Source organism: Cannabis sativa, chromosome 1 (assembly GCF_029168945.1).
Source record: "Cannabis sativa cultivar Pink pepper isolate KNU-18-1 chromosome 1, ASM2916894v1, whole genome shotgun sequence".
Classification (NCBI taxonomy): domain Eukaryota; kingdom Viridiplantae; phylum Streptophyta; class Magnoliopsida; order Rosales; family Cannabaceae; genus Cannabis; species Cannabis sativa.
The window spans coordinates 45,298,539-45,317,556 of record NC_083601.1 but is presented as its reverse complement, the minus strand read 5'-3'; the positions used below and the strand labels follow the sequence as shown (position 1 = coordinate 45,317,556).

Genomic DNA, 19,018 nt, shown 5'->3' with positions numbered 1-19,018 from the left:
AAATTCAATATTTTAGCACCATACCATGACATTGACCCATCTGGGTCCAGGTTCTAGTATGGTTTCGGGTCTAGGATCTGATTATGTGACCAAAATATAAAATATAATATGTTAGACAAAAAAAATTATTTTTAAAAATTGAAAACAACATTTTGATGTTTTCTGTTTTCTAGTTTTTTAAAACTCAATTTTTAAAAAACAGTTTTTAAAAATTTTTGTCAAACGACTCATAATAGTTTTTAAAAACTGTTTTCAATTTTAAAAAACAGAAAATAATTTTTAAACTGGAAAGCCAAACACCCTCTAATATTCTATTGAACTCTTGTTAATGGTATATATAGTTTATGCTGGACAATTTTGAAAACATGGCATAGGTATATAATAGTAATAAAAAAATTATATATTATTGACCCAACTTCAGTAATTTTATTAGAAGAGAGACCCAACTCCATTTTGAACATTATATGTACTAATAAAAAAAAATATATATTGAAATAACTTTTATGTATATTAAAATAAGTTTCTTTTTTAAAAAATATATATTTCCAAGATAGTTTGTTGTATTTGATTTGATATAATATTATTATTTTATTGAAATATAGATATATTATAGGTTGATCAGATCAGAACAAACTTATAAACCCTAGTTCTAGTGGATGAGACCTTCCATATATAACTTAGAACAGTTCATTGGGTGGTAATGCCACTGTTTGACTGGGGTAGCTTGCTCACTTGTCATATATATTTATTATATGCCCAATTTTCTAATTAAATGACTGACTATAAATCTTATCGATTCGAGCAAATTATTTATGATGTTTCTGTTCTATTTATATGGAACAACTGTTCTATACGTAGAGAAAGTTGACTCAAAAAATAATAATTATGTATATATTTATCACCGATTAAAATTGATACTTACTGATGAATTAATGGCTCTACAGTAATGTTCTCATCATGAATAATATACTTACGTACAGAAAATGTATTGAGATTCATTACCTTCCTTTTCGAAGAAGATTACACGTATATACATATACATAAATTAAGTCAACGATCAAAAACTCGATTCTCATCTATGTTAATTTTAACAGCAAAAATATTCATGATATTATCTATCTAAAGGAAAGTATTGGTTTAAACTTTAAATTAATTAATTAATTATTAATTTTTTTAAAAAATAATTTTAAATATTTAAATTTAATTTATTTATTAAAATATAATTTAAAAAATATTAATTAATTATATTTTATATAAATTTTAACTTAAATTTAAATAGGACTTTAAATAATCATTTCAAAATTTCATGACAATTCTATTAGTTATATTATTTAAAATATCTAAATTTATTATTTATTTTTTAGTAAAATTAGTTAGATATAATTTTTTATAAATAAATTTAAAATTAGATCATATTTATATATCTAAAAAAATATAATTAAATTGTATTAGATTTAATTTTAGGGACTTTTTTATTTTTACATTTCAAAACAGTTTTTTTTTTGTTGCATTTTTACAAAATTCTACATAGAAATCCAAACCGTAAATTTAAAAAAAAGTTAAAAAAGATAGTATATGAAGTAATTTCCCTTAATTTTATTATTATTATTTAAAGTAATAATTAAGTAATAGCAACTCTAATAAAATTTTAAACAAAAATACACTACATATTATAATACCTAATAAATATATATATTTATATAGTAATGTGACTCCCTAATGACAATGATACTAGAAAGCTTAAGAGCACTCACACTATTTTTTTAAAATAAAGAATCTTTAAAATATTTTAAAAACTAAACTAAAAATATATACTACATTAGATGCTCTAAATTTATTCTATGTTAAAGCTATTCTTTAAATTCACTATTGCCCTACATTTATAGAATACTATTTATTATTCTAAATATATTATTAATAATTATTTAGGATTTTAATTTTACATTTATACAAAAATATGTACAAATATTAATATTATAAATAAAATATATTAAAATTTAAAAAAAATATTAGAATTGGTGATTATATGACCCATATTTTTAGACTATGCTTACAATCAAGACTATATAGTTGTAAAAATTAGTACACGACACAATACAATTTATCTATTTTTTATGATATGATATAATATAACTTGTTTATGGCCGAACACGGTATGACACGTACATATTTACAACTATAGTCTTAACATTAAGCATAGTCCAAAAAGAGAGAGACTATCTTGAATAGTACATAAAGATAGGAACGACTTTTCCAAATATTAGGAAAATGTGAGTTTTAGAATTAGAGATATGCATTGTTAATTATTAATTTATATTACACAACCGGTATAAAAAGAGTGTAATAATTTTAATGTGTTGGTTATCTTGGCAAAATCCTCTTGATTCCTTCCACCTACTGCTTTGTGTATGAGGCTGAGATTAAAACCCATTAGTATCTGTTTTTTGATTGCATATTTCTAAAGGTACTACAAATTCATAAAAAAATTATGACTAATTATAAATTATTATTTTTATGTTGTGACTAAAAGGTCCATAGCGAAAGGTAATAGTTACAAAAATTATAATTTGTTGTGACTAAATGTATATTTAGTCTCAATACTTGTTGTGAGTAAAGTTAAATTAGAGACAATTTGTATCTAAAAAACAATGTTTTTGTCTAGTGACAAGTGATATTTTATTGTGACTAATAATTACATTTAGTCCAAAAAAGGTTATATTGTGACTAAAAAGTTGTCACTAAAAATAATATTTTTTATAATGAGTAGTTGGTTCAGGAAATTTAAAGTTGGTTTGGTCTCTTTTTTCGGCCTGCCGATTTGGAAGATTGGATAGCATGGTGTGCTTTGCTTCGGAATGGTCTTGTTGTATTTTGTGTGGTGTAACCGAAATAGTTGTGTTTTTGATCTAACTTGTAGTGTGGTGAGGAGCATTATTGTTAATTTTAATTTGGCCATTTAAGATAAGAGTGAAAGGAGTTTTGTTCTCCAAGCTTAGTAGAAGAGAGACTTATGTAATTACTTTGGTAAATTCCTTTTGAGTTTCTGGTGCTTCTTTGAAGCTTGTTAGTATAGTTTGGTGGTAGTTGGAATAAAAATTATCTTTTCTTTGCTTAAAAAAAAAAAGAATTTAATGTGTTAATTTTGTAATTGTTTCTTGGGCTGTAGATGCTTGTTATGGGCTCACAGGCCCATGTTCATAAGCATGCCTACCTATATTAGGACAAGTCCAGGTAAAACGAGAAAACAAGATGTGTGGTGACGTGGCCGATGTGATAGAACTTCTAACAATAATTGGTTTGACCCAGAGAGACTGGAACGAAAAGCAACAGAGACATACAACATACAACCCAACCCAAAATTGAGAAAATATACAAGTAGGAGAAAAGGTCAAAATATTTTCCAAATCCCACTTTTTCTTCTTCTTCTTCTTCTTTTTTTTTTTAAAAAAAAGAATAATAAGAAAAAACAGATCTAATTGATAACTCATTTTCTTTCGTGAAGTGGAAGCTTAATTAGTTCATAAACATCGTTATTTCAAAGGTGAAATACATATACTTATTTTTTTTTATATATTTGTGTAATGATATCCTAACTTAATCAAAATATTGTATATAATTTTTTTTAGTAAACCATATCTATCAAATTAAAAATTAGAAGAACTTTTTTTTAAGAAGATAACTTAATTTATTTTAGGAAGATAACTTACTTATTCATTAAAAAAAATCCAAATATATTAAAAAGAAAAAGAAAAAGTGTTTGGGCCCACAGAGGAGTCTAAAATCAGAATGGGCCCAAAAAATAGTGACAAGTAACATCACAACAGGCGATACTAAGCTGCACTGCACAGAGAACAGTACGATAATTACTAATAAATAATATATTTCAGCGGAGAAAAAAAAGATAAGGACGAAAGCCAAGAAGAACCAAGACGAAGAAGACGAACAACGAAAATGGAGACGTACCACTCCATACCCAAGGTTGAGCTTCACGCTCATCTCAATGGATCCGCCAGAGACTCCACTCTTTTGTCAGTTTTTCTTTCTTTCCTTTTCCATACACACTAAATATTCTCAGTTTATTATTGCTATAATTTTCTGCATTTTTTTTTGTTCTTATTTATTTAGTGTTTGATTGCAGTGAACTTGCTAGAGGTTTGGGTGACAAAGGTGTCATAGCTTTCTCAGATGTTGAGCATGTTATAATGAAGAGTAAGCTTTAAATTTTCCTCTCTTGATTTTTTTTTATTGTTGTGTGTTTGTTTCTTGAGACAGAAACTTGAGAAGAAAGGAATTTTAATTTACTTAATTTTATTGGTATTTTTAGTTAACTTTGCATGTGGATTTTTGTTTTAGTAACTCACAATAATGTTAGCTTGATGAATTTTAAGCTATAAATTATGTATGTTATGTCTGATTCAGGTGAGAGGACCTTACATGAAGTGTTCAAATTGTTTGACTTGATCCACATTCTTACCACTGATCACAAAATTATTACAAGAATCACCAAAGAAGTAAGAGAACTTTTCAATTATTTATTTTTAAAAACCTTCCCCTCAATTTTGTTTTATTTTAATGTCAATATTGAATATTCTGTTTCATTGCAAAACAGGTTGTTGAAGACTTTGCTTCTGATAATGTTGTGTATCTGGAGCTAAGAACAACCCCCAAGGTACAAAAACATTAGGTTTGTATTAAGTGAACTGTTTGCTCTTATAAGTCTGTTTCTTTTGTGGGTGAAGAGATTGATGTGTTTGGGTTTTTGTTCTTATCCAGAAAAATGATTCAATAGGAATGACAAAACTCTCATACATGGAAGCTGTAATAGATGGTCTAAAGGCTGTTACTGCTGTTGATGTTGATTTTATGCCCCGTGATGGTGATGGTGATGCTGGTAGTGGCATGGATCCTGTACTTAGAAGTGATACATGTAATGGGACTGAAAGAAAGAAAATATATATCAGACTTCTGTTGAGCATTGACCGAAGAGAGACTACTGAGGCTGCGATGGAGACAGTAAGTATGAAAGTGAAATTTGATTTAGAAATTTGTGTTTCCATAAATTGAATATAATTGTCTTTCACTTTTGTAGGTGAAGCTTGCTCTTGAAATGAGACATCTAGGGGTTGTTGGTATTGACCTGTCTGGAAATCCCATTGTGGGAGAATGGTAAGTTTGCCAAAGTTTTAGCGCTGACCATTAATATTTACATCCTAAATTAAATTCGTGTATGTGTGGCAGGAGTACGTTTTTGCCAGCATTAAAATTTGCAAGAGAACAAGGTCTTTGTATAACCCTTCACTGTGGAGAGGTGCTTTTATCTTTCTAATGCTTGTAAATGCTATGTTGAAATTGCCTTAACTAACTTTTTTTTCGTACTTAGTGGTTATAGGTACCTAATCCAACAGAGATAAGGTCAATGTTAGACTTTATGCCCCAGAGGATTGGTCATGCTTGCTGCTTTGAAGAAGAAGAATGGAAGAAGTTAAAGTCCTTTAATATTCCGGTTAGATATCTGTGATCAAGCCTTTTCCCATAATTTTCACTTTCATTTGCATTTACAGAATACTAAGGAGAAATCTCCGGAGTACCATCTATTGCATATTTGCGTCAAGAGTAATTAAAACTTATCTTTGCAGTTCTTACGTTGTTTTCTGCTATTGCAAAAGGCATTCAGAGATTGTTACCTTAATGTCTTTAGTATATTTGATTTGCTGATTCCTTTTGTATTCACAAATTTTTCAGGTTGAGATTTGTTTGACATCCAACATCAGGACTAATACAATTTCTTCACTGGACGTTCACCATTTTGGTTGGGTCTTTTGCTTCTATTTATCTTACAAAATCTAATTTAGGAATAAAACCATTACTTTTCCATAACTAAATTTCCTAATAAACTCTAAAATGTTTTGCTCATGGAAATGCCCTTTTTTGTTGTAGTTAGTAATGTTTCTTCCATTTCATGTCTATATATTGCAAGACTTACTCCAAAATGCATATCTAATTCTGTATGTTGATGCAGCTGAACTGTATGAAGAAAAACATCCCTTATCCCTCTGCACTGATGATGTTGGAGTTTTCTCTACAAGTCTTTCTGGCGAGTATAAGCTAGCTGCTTCTGCATTTGGTACGTCTAATGTTTACTGCTGCTTATTATAATAAGAATGTGATTGAAAAAGCATATCAACCTTGTTTTGTTTTTTCCATTTAGGTCTTGGAAAGAAGGAATTGTTTCAGCTAGCAAAAAATGCAGTTGAATTTGTATTTGCTGATAATTTAGTGAAGAGGGATCTAAGAGAGATGTTTAACTCAGCTGCTAATAAGCTGGATTTATTGCCATGATCACATTTCAGAAGCATCGGTTGCTTATATAATATAATAGCTTATTTGTTTCCAGGAAAACTATATGAATCATAGACCTGCAAATATGAATTTCCTATTATGTCTGAGACTGTTCTGGCACTTTTGCACTTATAGGTTTCTTAACATGGCCTGAGTAGTCAATACTAATAGATCCTTGGTTTGTTGGACCGATTATAGACTCAAGACTTAATACTTCAATATTCTCGATAAATTGTTTCCAGACCATTCGCCCCCTTGTTTCAAGACTTAAAATTCCTGTTTTCATCTCATCTACTGTTATTACTCATGGATTAAATCATCATTTACTGATAGAGATGTTATAATGAAAATCATTGTCTTGTATTCTAGTAGAAGTACTTGTATGTATCTGGGCTATTCATGCCAACACATCTTCAGTTTTTTTTTTTTTTTGGCCAAGTACACATCTTCAGGTTTGACATGCAAATTTTCTTATCAGTATGGAGGACGGAATGAAAGAAATTGAGTATATTATATGCTCTTTATTTATTCGAAAAAGGAACATTATATACTTTCAAATTTCAAGTTGGTGGCTCTGGTTTGCCCCACATGATTGCAATTTTGTCACATGAATGAGTGACAGCAGAAAACAAACAAACACAGGCATGCGTCTCCTTACTCTGCTACTCTAGATGGTCACTGTAGTGTTACAATTTTCTTGGCATGGTGAAACCATTATTAATCATGGAAGAAATTGACCCATTTACTTCTCTTTTTCCCTATCTGTTGATTTTGTAATGCAAAAATTTCCACGCATTTGTGAAAAACACGTGGTGCAGAAGATTTCAACAGGTGGTAAAAGCAGCAGTGCAAATAAAATATAGGCTGGTCCTTGGACATAGTGAGCAGGTAATTATTGACTAAATGACCATCGTAAGAAAAGAAAGGAGGTATTTTAATTGTGATTGCGTAGAGTTTTAGTAAAACTATAGTGAGATGTTTGGTATGATGTTTAGATGGGAATAAAAAATATCAAATTTAAATTAAATTTTGATGATTAACATGTTTGTGTTTATAAATGGTTTTATTTTTTAAATTAAAATTGGAGTAATATTAATTTTTTTTTAAGATTCGGGTTTTATATTTCTTTTAATTTTTTTTTAATTTAAACTCATATAACAATACTCTATTAGATGATGTTTGGTTGGAAAGAATAACAACATAGTTAGAATATGAATGATATTTTTAATAGTTTTAAAATAAAATCAAGCAAAAGTAAAATAAAAATTATTTTACCTCCAACTAAATGCAAGAAGTTTATTTATGTGGAATTAAGATTTTCTGTTAAAAATTGTTGTCTCATGCTGTGTTAAATTTATCAAAGTTTGATACATTAACTAATTTAATTCATATTAAATATGATAACTATTTTTATTGATTTTATTAAAGGTTTAATTTTTTTATAGATAAAAAATTAATTGATGTGTTAAATTTTAATTGGTTTAATATAATAGGGACACCACTTGTTAACATGAGATGTTGATTCATTTACGTGGAGTTAATGATACAAGCTACAGCTACATCTACTTATTACATTTACTAGATATAGGCAAAATCGAGAGAACTTTGAAGCTCTATTCTAGTATTTAAAAAATAAATTAAAAGAAAAAACAACACGCGTTAGTATGACCCCAAGTGTTTTATTTCTTTTATTTTGATTATTCAATATTATGTAGTTAACTTGAAAGATATAAAAGAAAGCAAGTTGCCTATTTAGAAGCATAAATTATTTTTAAGTAAAAAGAACATTAATCATCACTAGACGTCAGAAACTAAATACATCAAGCAATATATAAAACGGGGTGAGTTTTATTTTTTGGAAAGGAACGGAGTGAGCTTTCATGCATTATTGTATTTCACATGGAGAAAAAAAATAATTATAATAAGGAAAAAAAAGACAATTTGTTGCCAATCATATATTATGCTATAAAAATAAATAATTAAGTTTGAATTATAAGCTTTATAGTATAAGTTGTAAAAGAAGATAAACTAGCTATAACATAATTTATGTTTATCTTACACTAGATAGTAAAATGAAAATAGTAAGAATACTAAAATAAAAAATAGTAAAAATAGATAACTTTTATTTTATTACACTAACTTAATGGGTTTGAATCTATATGTATTAATATTATATTTAAATGGGGTAAATAATAATTAAAAAAAAACTTTATCATTTAATATAAAAACAATTAATTAGATTTTTCACCTCTTAATTTTACATATATCGATTCATGTCCTGAATTGTTTAGTGAATTCTTTAGGTTGTTAAATTTTTTTTTTGAACTATTATTGAAATTATTAAATTCAAAATTTTTTGTCAATTTTATTAATAGAAGCCTGATATAAATGAAAGTTTAGATAACACAATTTAGTGAGACACAATTTAATAAATATCAAAATTTAAAAAAAATTATTTAATACATAAACAATCAAAACCAAATTAAAATTGAATTGTGTAAGGTGCATGACAAAATAATATATAATATATATTTTTTATTTAAAGGAGAAAGAAAATAATAATTAATAATTATATTAATTATTAATCATAAAAAATTGCCGGTAACGAAATTGCACTTAGAAGTTAGAACCATAAAAATGGAAAATGTATATAAATCGTTGGTTTCAGTTTCTCATCTGTGTTTGGAACTCCAAGCTCTTCTTTTGGTTGGTGCGGAGTCTGGTCTACTCCGCCATTGATCTCTTAACTCTTCTTCCTCAAATCATAACCCTAGATCATCACTGGTCTTCTTCTTCATCACGATGTTTGCATCATTTTTCACCTTAAACAATCCCTCCTGATTCAATCACCGCGATGATCACGCTTACGCCTTTAGGTCACTCCGATTGTAGCCAAATTGTGACTCTAAATCTGATTTAGTGACAATGTCTTGGGGATTGGGCTGGAAGAGGCCGTCTGAGGTCTTTCATCTTATTTTAAACTACGGCTCGGATGAGCCGGCGGAGAATCCTGGACGTATATCCTCGTCTTCATCGTCCTCCTTGTCCCCATCTTCGTCTTCGTCTGTACTGTCTCAAGATCAGGAACTGGGGTTTCGGATCGATTTGGATTGGTCGGGTGGTGATGATGAGGACCAGGTCGCGCTCAGGCTCCAGTCGCAACTGATGGTGGCACTGCCGATGCCGCAGGACACGGTGATTGTTGAGTTGACGACAGATGAGGAGGATCGAAATGTAGGTGTTGATATGAAGGTCGTGAAGAGGAGGGAACCGTTGCGGGCCGTCTCTTTAAACAAGACGGCCGGCTCAGGCCAGCAGAGCGATGGCACTGGGGTTTTAACGCGCTTGTTGCGTTCCGAATTTACTTCAAAACTTCCCGAAGTTGGTGAGGGTGTATCCGGTTGTGGCGAGCATTGGAAGACCGTCACTTTGCTCAGTCTTTGTAATTGTGGCTTGTCGGTGAGTCTTTAAAATCTTACATTTTTTTTCCGGTATCTCGTTGATGGAATTAATAGCTTCTAATTCTTTCGGAGAGGGATCATGCAACGAGAACAAATTTTTTGTTCAAGCATCGTAGACCAACTCAATGTATTGTGCTTGAAATCTGAGTTTAGTAGGCAACCTGTTGTACTTAATTGAGTCTCATAAGAAAAAACTAGATTGGCTATTTTCAGAAAGTCGTTTTCCTTTCTGTTGTGCTCTTTTTCATGTGCAAATCTTTTCTGTATTGTCTTTCTTTTTGGGGTTTGCAGCTTTAGCTTATGGCTTCTATGGTAAAAAAAAACAATTTGATTACAGATTTCTAGATTCTAATTGTCAGTATGTACTTTATATTAATTTAGACACTGAATATTTTAATTATACTAAGCGTAGATTATACAATATGATTTAAGAACATCCATTCTTCAGAATATTATATGAGTTGTATCACCTAGTACAGTTCCGGAGAGCGCTGTAAGAAATTTTTGTTTTTGGTGATAGCTACTAGAGCTTTGCTATGGTGAATTGAGGATTCTTATCGTTACTGCTTGAATAACTACTTGATAGGTGTTGCCAGTTGAGATCACTCGCTTGCCACTTCTTGAGAAGCTTTACCTTGACAACAACAAACTATCACTTTTACCACCTGAGCTTGGTGAGTTGAAGAGCTTAAAAGTTCTGAGAGTGGACAGTAACATGTTGGTTTCAGTACCTGGTAAGCATGATAGCTTTTATCTATCTTATAAATTTTTAAAATTTGTTGTGAATTAATCTTGACATAAGTGGTTAAACTAAAATTGCTTCAGCATTGAAGAGGTTATATGATCTACTTATCTCTTTGTTTTAATTGAAATCAAGCAGTAGAGCTTAGACAATGTGTTGGTTTGGTGGAATTATCATTGGAACACAACAAACTTGTTCGGCCCCTCCTTGATTTCAGGTCATTTTTTTTCAGTGATTTAAAATACATTTGTTAGCTTATACACTGTTTCATTTCTTGTAACATTAATTGTTAGTTTGTACATTGTTCTATTTTCTATTTCAGCAATGCTTTTGGAGCCTTTAATATTTTACTGGGCCTAATGGTTTTCTTCAGTTTTGTGGCAGAGCTATGGCTGAGTTAAGGGTTCTTAGGCTGTTTGGCAATCCTCTTGAATTTCTTCCTGAAATCCTGCCCCTTCACAAACTTCGGCATTTGTCTCTTGCCAACATCAGGATTGTGGCAGATGATAATTTAAGATCAGTGAATGTGCATATTGAGGTAATATTAAATGCAATACTGGTGACTGCTTTTGTATTTGAACTATCCAAGTACTGATATTAAAATGTTTATATTCATCTTTGTGGTAATGCAGATGGAAAATGTTTCCTATTTTGTTGCATCAAGGCATAAGCTAAGTGCCTTCTTCTCTCTTATATTCCGGTTTTCATCTTGCCATCACCCTTTGCTTGCATCGGCACTTGCAAAGATAATGCAAGATCAAGGAAACCGTGCGGTTGTTGGTAAAGATGAGAATGCAGTCCGGCAGCTTATAAGTATGATAACTGGTGATGATCGTCATGTGGTATGTTGGTATTTTTTATAGCTATCATGTGTACTTGTGATTTGTCACTCTGTTACTAAGCTACAGTCTAAATGCCTCTGTTTTATGGCAGGTTGAACAAGCCTGTTCTGCTCTTTCATCTCTTGCTGCAGATGTATCTATTGCAATGCAGTTGATGAAATCTGACATCATGCAACCCATTGAAACGGTGCTTAAGTCTGTTTCCAGGGAGGAAGTCATTTCTGTATTGCAAGTTGTTGTGAAGCTGGCATTTGCATCTGATAATGTTTCCCAGAAAATGTTGACCAAAGACGTGTTGAAGTCACTAAAAGTTTTATGTGCCCACAAAAATCCAGAGGCGAGTTCTCTATTTCTCCTAATAATGGAGAGATCATATCATTTTGGCTGTGTTCTAATTCAGAAAGCTTGGGTTTTTTGTCATCAGGTACAAAGATTAGCATTGCTAGCTGTTGGAAATCTTGCCTTCTGTTTTGAAAATCGACGTCTTCTGGTTACATCTGAAAGTCTGCGAGAACTTCTGCTGCGATTGACTGTTGCATCTGAGCCGCGTGTGAGCAAAGCTGCGGCTCGTGCTTTGGCAATTCTTGGTTAGTCTTCTAGGATCTAATCATTTTTTGTTGTTTTCACTATTAGTGTGATAGTTGTATTGATTTCATGAACTTGTAGGGGAGAATGAGAATCTACGGCGTGCTATAAGGGGAAGACAGGTGCCAAAGCAAGGGTTGCGCATACTCTCAATGGACGGTGGTGGTATGAAAGGTCTGGCAACTGTTCAGATTCTTAAAGAAATTGAGAAAGGCACTGGAAAACAAATACATGAGTTGTTTGACCTTATATGCGGCACATCAACGGGTGGCATGCTTGCTGTTGCCCTCGGCATCAAGCTGATGACATTAGCTCAATGTGAAGAAATATATAAAAATCTTGGTAAGTATAGTGTACGTTAATAAATTAATAAGTACAGATGCTACACTACCCCAACCCCCACCATTTTTCTTAAATGTACTTTTTTGTTCTCTAACTTAATTTTCTCTACTGATATTGGATATTAGGAAAACTTGTATTTGCTGATTCTGTGCCAAGGGATAATGAGGCTGCAACTTGGAGAGAGAAGTTAGATCAACTTTACAAAAGCTCATCACAGAGTTTCAGGGTAGTTGTACACGGATCTAAAGTGCGTATCGAAGCTCTATAAAACCTCCTCCCTATATTGTTTCTCTAGTCCTTTTTTTTAATTATTATAAACAGTAAGAAATTTGAAAAGCTTATATGTAACCAATTCTACAAATAATTTGATGATTCTATAACATAATCTTGAGTGGTTAACACATTGCACATCTGATTGATTTTAGAAGATATGTGGTTTTAGGGCTACGGCATTTTGTATGTCATTATTTGTTATCTTCCTCATACACAGTTTCTTGCAGCACAGTGCCGATGAATTTGAGAGGTTGTTGAAAGAAATGTGCGCTGATGAGGATGGAGATCTGTTAATAGAGTCTGCTGTGAGAAATGTTCCAAAGGTTTTTGCTGTGTCAACATTGGTGAGCGTGATGCCAGCTCAGCCTTTTGTGTTCCGTAATTATCAGGTTTGAGATTTAGAATTCATTTTGCAGGATGCTGTTTTTTATGATTTAACCCATATTCTTTAGATTGAATTATGGCAGCTGTTTTTTTTTCCCTTGGTTTTTATGGTTTCGACTTTAGTACCCTGCTGGAACACCAGAAATTCCTCTTGCGAGTTCAGAGAGTTCGGCCATCAGTATCTTAGGCTCCCCTACTACAGGTGCTCAAGTTGGCTATAAGCGCAGTGCTTTTATTGGAAGCTGTAAACATCAAGTATGGCAAGCTATTCGAGCATCATCTGCTGCACCGTACTATCTTGATGATTACTCAGATGGTATTTTCTTTGTTTTTGTTGGAATGGTCTTCACCTTTTTGTTAAGTGTTTTTTTTGGTTCAATGTTATACTCTCTCCTGATACTGATTCTCTACATTAATGCACTGCAATTTCTGCAGATGCAAATCGTTGGCAAGATGGTGCAATAGTGGCAAACAATCCTACAATCTTTGCCGTGAGAGAAGCACAACTTTTATGGCCTGATACTAGAATTGATTGCCTAGTTTCAATTGGGTGCGGTTCAGTACCAACGAAGGTCTCTCTCTCTCTTTCTCCAAAATATCTAACTTAGATGAACTGTTGTATTCTTTCTACTTTCAAGTTCTAGTTTTTTAATTTATATATTCTTTTGATATTGCAGACACGGAAAGGTGGTTGGCGTTATTTGGATACTGGACAAGTTTTGATTGAAAGTGCATGCTCAGTTGATCGGGTAGAGGAAGCTTTAAGCACATTACTCCCTATGCTCCCCGAAATACAATATTTTCGTTTTAATCCAGGTACTTGTTGATTTAAAGTGTGACTGTAGAATCTCTTTTGGTTGAAAGAATTTGGAATGTTATTCTTCTGTGTCATTTACTTAACTTTCTCAACTAGTAAAAGATTCTTTAACTCTCTCAACTAGTAAATGTTTCTTTAAAGCCAAAACTTTCCCTCTGCAGTTGTTTAAAAAAAAAAACTTTCCCTCTGCAGTTGATGAACGATGTGATATGGAGCTAGATGAGACTGATCCAGCTGTCTGGATGAAGTTGGAAGCTGCAGTTGATGAATATATTCAAAACAATTCCCTTTCCTTTAAGAGTGCTTGTGAGAGGCTACTTCTACCTTTCCAACACGAAGATAAGTTATCTGAGAATTTTAGGTCTCAGTATCTCTCCAAGGCAAAGGCTTCAAGTACTGGTATTTAAGTCTCTCTATGGGCTTTACCTTAATGGATACTCATTTTTGTCTCTAGAACTTATTATTTTTATTTTTGTTTTCTGCTGTAATAAAGGCGAAAAAAGCCCATCTTTAGGTTGGAGACGTAACATTCTGCTTGTAGAAGCTTCACATAGTCCAGATTCTGGGCGAGTTTTGCACCATGCTCGTGCACTAGAGTCATTTTGTTCGCGGAACGGGATACGTTTATCCCTTATGCAAGGAATATCAGGATTTGTGAAGACAATCCCTGCAACAACATTCCCAACACCATTTGCATCACCTATGTTTACTGGAAGCTTCCCTTCAAGCCCACTTTTATTCAGTCCCGATGTTGGAACTCATAGGCTTGGTCGAATTGATATGGTCCCACCTTTGAGTTTAGATGGTCAATCCACCAAGGCTGCTTCATCACCACCGAAATCTCCTGCTGGGCCCCGACAACTTTCTTTACCAGTCCGTTCATTGCATGAGAAATTACAGAATTCTCCACAAGTCGGCATTATACATTTATCTCTTCAAAATGACGCACATGGCTCTATATTAAGGTCAACAAGGTTCTTGTCTTGTGAATTTGGCAGGTATATTAGTGTAGTTCTAATTTCTTGGTTTTCTATTTATGTAGTTGGCAGAATGATGTGTTTGTGGTTGCTGAACCCGGGGAGCTTGCTGATAAATTCCTACAAAGTGTTAAAATGAGTCTGTTGTCAGTGATGCGGAGCCGCAGAAAAGCTGGATCACTACTTGCAAATATTTCAACTGTTTCAGATTTGGTTGGGAGTAAACCTTACTTCCAAATTGGAGGAATTGTCCACCGATATATTGGACGCCAGACACAAGTAGTTACTTGCTCTTTATTCTTGCTCTTTATTCCGTCATTGATTGGGTTTTTATGAAATTGTAATTATTTTGATCTTTCTTGTCGTATATGAAGGTTATGGAGGATGATCAGGAAATTGGGGCATACTTGTTTCGGAGAACAGTTCCTTCTATGCACTTAACACCCGAGGATGTTCGCTGGATGGTAGGCTTACTGTTCAAGATTTTTCCTATGTTTTGCTGTTTTTTTCTCTTTGCTTTCAAGTATGAAGCACAATGAAATTATATACAAGTAATAGCTTCACAAGAGCACAGTTAAGCTGCTATGAACTTTAGATTTTAAAAAGAGAAGCTATTTGAAGGATCTACTCAGTCAACTAGAATGCAAGTACTAGAACAAGATAAAACACTATGAATGACATTTTTTTTGTTATTGGTGGAAATAGATTGATAATTTCCTTACCAGTGCATCTATCTTGTACACTAGGAAAACCTCCAACCCCATAAATAGTTTAATTTGATAGATATGTATCATGTGTCTGATAATTCTAGGTTGGAGCTTGGAGGGACAGAATTATAATTTGCACTGGGATGTATGGGCTCACTGCATCTTTGATTAAGGCTTTTCTAGACTCGGGTGCCAAGGCTGTTATATGCTCTTCAGTTGAGCCTCCTGAGACACAACCGCTCACATGGAATGAATCTGGAGAATTCAGTAATTATGAAAATGGGAAATTTGAAATCGGTGAAGAAGAGGGTGAAGATGAAGAGACTGAACCTGTCAGCCCCATCAGTGATTGGGAAGACAGTGATCCAGAGAAAAATGGTGACCGCTGTACCGGTATTTGGGATACAGACGAGGAAGAAATGTCGCAGTTTGTATGCCAACTGTACGACTCATTGTTCCGGGAGGGAGCCAATGTGGACGTTGCACTACATCATGCTCTTGCTTCACATCGCAAATTGAGGTATTCATGTCATCTTCCAACTATACAGTAATTTTTTAGATAATAAATTTCTTATAATAGGAAATGAAAATTAACACAAAACCAGAGAGACAAAGAGAGAAGAGGGAGTGAGTGAGTGAGTATAGGACACCGACAGTGATTATTTTGTTGAGAAAAATAAGAGAGAGCATTCAGTTTTGAGGCCTTACCAAACCAAAAAAAGAATAGTGAGAGAGAAAGAAAGGTAGTCTACTAAACATTGTAACGTTGAATATTTTAAATGAGAAGCATTTTTATTTATGTGATTTATTTATATTCCCACGTTTCATGTTCACTTTTAACTGGGTTTGGGTTTGATTTGAATTTGATCACACTAATATTAGCTTTAAAGTGCCTAATGACATGACATAACATGATTTTGCTTCTGTCTGCCTAGCTGGCACGAGGACTTGTTCTCTATCTATCTATGCCTTTGTTGTCTTCCATTTTCATGTGTAGAGTAGAGTCGGTGACCGCATCTGAAAAACTTCATTTTATAGAATTAAGCAAATATTTGTGGCAAGTTTGTTGTGATGATAAAATGTGTTTTGAGGCCTTAAACGTGTAGAACCATTAATTAACATATTTCATAATTTCAAATAACTTTATTTTTTGAGAATATAATTTCAAATAACTTGAAGAAAAGCAAAATTGTTTTTCTCTTTACAAAAAGAAAAGAAAAACTTACTGTTAGAAGTTTAAAACAGATGTGGTTCTTTACAGCGGGTAAACTAAAAAGTGATAAAGTAAAAACAACATAAGAAAGGTAATTAGTTGATAATTTGTTGCTTTGTCATTAATTTTTCGTTGCTTGGTTGAACTTTTAGCAAACCACCCTAATAATGACTATTAGGATTGACCACTGATTGTAAATTTGCAAACACACTTTATTCCCCTGTATCCTCCAAAGAGTAAATTTTTTTATATTTTTCAACTGTGGACTCAACCAGATAACTTTCACATGTAACATAATTTCATCCAATTTTGAATATTGGCTGGCTCCAAAAAAATTCAAGCAGCCACTTTTATAATTTTAAATAACTGGTGGTCACTCAATATCATACATTTAATTAATGGCTGTAATGCTTTTTCCCTTCTTCTTTGAATGGATTTTATTGATGTTTTGACGTTTGAGTGTTAATGTTAAAGATGAAGGTGCCAATTTCTTTTCAAAAATCTCAAAAAGGAAGAAAAAAAAAATGAAGGAGCTTTTTTTCTTTTTCTTTTTCTTTTTTCCTGTATTACTGTTGCCTGATGAAATCAAATTTAATCTTAGGACCCTCATGCATTGAATGATTGAAATCCCAGTAGCTGCTCACATACCAACCAAGTATGACAACGTTTGAAAAATAAAATGGAAAATGAGAAAGTAACAAGGTTGTCCTGTTCCATTGCCTAGAACTTTGATTAATAGTAACCCTAAATATGTCGAGAAAAGTGGTGTTCCTCTTCCTTCAAACTTATTCCACAATGGATGGAAATAAACACAGAACCTTTAAACGTAATCAATGAACTCAACCAACCTTTCTGTTCTTACTTTACCTCTCAACTCTCAAGTCAAGGCTCAAGGCACGACATTGGAAAACACTTATTTTTGTCTTTCTCTATTTATCATTATTGATTTTAGAAAAAAAATAAAATAAAAGAAAGACTCATGAGCAAAAAAATGCTTCGTGAGTTTCAAATTCGTCTATAGTCCATACTATAAGAAACCCATTAGCTACCCCACCACCATGATCGTGATCATGATCTTGATCTTGATCATGATCCAGTGTCCAATGCGTTAAGTGTGCAAAAAGCTCAATCAAATGGGGGGCTATGATAGTCAAAATAGTCAAAGTTTTGTCCGCAAAATTTGCATACTTTTATTCGAAAAGACACTAGAATGAATAATATGATAGACCCCATGGTGTCACTTCTTACCCAAACCACCAATTATGCAGAAACTCATGTTTTGCACTTTAACAAAAAAGCATCACTAAAACATTACTCAAACACTACTATTAGAGATTTATAGCCTTAAAAAAATAATAAAAAGAAAATAACTAAAGAAGATGCTTTATGTCCAAAGCACACATTGAACTTGAAATCACCCTCAAGAAAAAGACCTTGGACCACCACTTTCTTCTCCTTGAAGCCTCATACGTCATCTTCAATAATAAAATTAAAAAATTAAAAAAAAAAAATTGCAATATATAAAGCCAAAATCTCAACTACCAAGTTCTCTGAACCAAAAAAAAAATAAGAAGAAGAAATTAGAAATGGGTTCAACAGCTCCAATAGCAATAGGTACTAGAGGCACTGTAGGATCACTTGTGAGGAAGGAAATTGAGTATTTCACCAAGCTTGAGGTAGACCGCCATGGAAATTCACGCAAGCCCAGAGGACCCCAGATTCTAGATATGGCTTCTACTACTAATTCTAAGCGTGGTAACAACTCTTGGCCAAGTTTCAAGTTCTTGATGATTATGAGTTGGAAGAGAAGAAAACAGAGAAGCCCTTCTCGGAGTTTCATTCCTAGTTTATGTTCTGCTTCAGAAGTTGATGAAAGAAATCGGTTCAACTTGAATGGACCTCCTGCTTTCAGTTACAGGATTCTTAGAGATGACTTAAGAAGCTTTGACCTTTAGAATATGGTCTTATATATAAATATATATATATGCTACTACTACTCAGAGAGCTGAAGATCATTGACTCTTTATGATCTCTCTCTCTTCTTCTTCTTCTTGTTTGAGTCTTTCTTTTCAGTTTTTTTTCTTCTCTCAAGATGGTTCAATGGCAATTTAGAAGATTTGGTCTTAAGAGAGATTTATCTATGTCATTTCTAGCCACAACGTACTCAAATTGGTTCTTTGTCTATGAACTTGTTAATGTTATGTACATTTTCATTAAGCTTTGTTAAAAACAAAAAGAAGAAATAAAAAACAAAAGGTTATTCTATCATGATAATTGATAAGTGTGAAATATTGAAGTTGAAAATTAGTTATGTTTTCAATTCTGATAAGGTTTGA

At 32.5% G+C, this 19,018-nt stretch overlaps 3 protein-coding genes across 4 annotated transcripts; all 3 read left to right on the top strand.

Annotated features, from left to right (window-relative positions):
• Positions 1-3,809: 3,809 nt before the first annotated feature.
• LOC115704624 (N6-mAMP deaminase) lies at positions 3,810-6,777 on the top strand. The gene is made up of 11 exons (XM_061117284.1): positions 3,810-4,028; positions 4,139-4,209; positions 4,420-4,511; positions 4,610-4,669; positions 4,774-5,013; positions 5,090-5,166; positions 5,239-5,308; positions 5,390-5,503; positions 5,743-5,809; positions 6,020-6,124; positions 6,209-6,777. Exons 1-11 carry the CDS (start codon positions 3,952-3,954, stop codon positions 6,337-6,339), a joined length of 1,104 nt encoding a protein of 367 aa, XP_060973267.1. The 5' UTR covers positions 3,810-3,951; the 3' UTR covers positions 6,340-6,777.
• A 2,190-nt stretch (positions 6,778-8,967) lies between these two features.
• LOC115707789 (phospholipase A I) lies at positions 8,968-16,283 on the top strand. Of its 2 annotated transcripts, XM_061117277.1 has the most exons (18): positions 8,968-9,798; positions 10,387-10,534; positions 10,681-10,759; positions 10,927-11,080; positions 11,175-11,384; positions 11,476-11,721; positions 11,809-11,971; positions 12,051-12,311; positions 12,437-12,558; positions 12,812-12,973; positions 13,092-13,284; positions 13,404-13,540; positions 13,646-13,784; positions 13,978-14,184; positions 14,279-14,750; positions 14,828-15,041; positions 15,137-15,226; positions 15,574-16,283. In XM_061117277.1, the coding sequence occupies exons 1-18, from the start codon at positions 9,265-9,267 to the stop codon at positions 16,018-16,020; spliced, it is 3,978 nt and encodes a 1,325-aa protein (XP_060973260.1). In that variant the 5' UTR covers positions 8,968-9,264; the 3' UTR covers positions 16,021-16,283. The 2 variants fall into 2 exon arrangements, with proteins under 2 accessions (XP_060973260.1, XP_060973264.1); XM_061117281.1 differs by lacking the exon at positions 8,968-9,798 and having other exon boundaries at positions 10,487-10,534; positions 10,916-11,080.
• Positions 16,284-17,642: 1,359 nt separating this feature from the next.
• LOC115704329 (uncharacterized) lies at positions 17,643-18,950 on the top strand. The gene has a single exon (XM_030631541.2). The coding sequence runs from the start codon at positions 18,269-18,271 to the stop codon at positions 18,635-18,637; it is 369 nt and encodes a 122-aa protein (XP_030487401.1). The 5' UTR covers positions 17,643-18,268; the 3' UTR covers positions 18,638-18,950.
• Positions 18,951-19,018: the final 68 nt, after the last annotated feature.

What these genes read in the sequence shown, in the direction of transcription:
- LOC115704624 (XM_061117284.1), top strand. Translation starts at nt 3,952, where the DNA reads ATGGAGACGTACCACTCCATACCCAAGGTTGAGCTTCACGCTCATCTC. An exon ending in TTACAAGAATCACCAAAGAA is followed by an intron (nt 4,512 to 4,609) that starts GTAAGAGAACTT and finishes ATTGCAAAACAG; the next exon opens with GTTGTTGAAGACTTTGCTTC. An exon ending in ACTGGACGTTCACCATTTTG is followed by an intron (nt 5,810 to 6,019) that starts GTTGGGTCTTTT and finishes ATGTTGATGCAG; the next exon opens with CTGAACTGTATGAAGAAAAA.
- LOC115707789 (XM_061117277.1), top strand. Translation starts at nt 9,265, where the DNA reads ATGTCTTGGGGATTGGGCTGGAAGAGGCCGTCTGAGGTCTTTCATCTT. An exon ending in AGAAATATATAAAAATCTTG is followed by an intron (nt 12,312 to 12,436) that starts GTAAGTATAGTG and finishes ATTGGATATTAG; the next exon opens with GAAAACTTGTATTTGCTGAT. An exon ending in GCGGTTCAGTACCAACGAAG is followed by an intron (nt 13,541 to 13,645) that starts GTCTCTCTCTCT and finishes TTGATATTGCAG; the next exon opens with ACACGGAAAGGTGGTTGGCG.
- LOC115704329 (XM_030631541.2), top strand. Translation starts at nt 18,269, where the DNA reads ATGGGTTCAACAGCTCCAATAGCAATAGGTACTAGAGGCACTGTAGGA.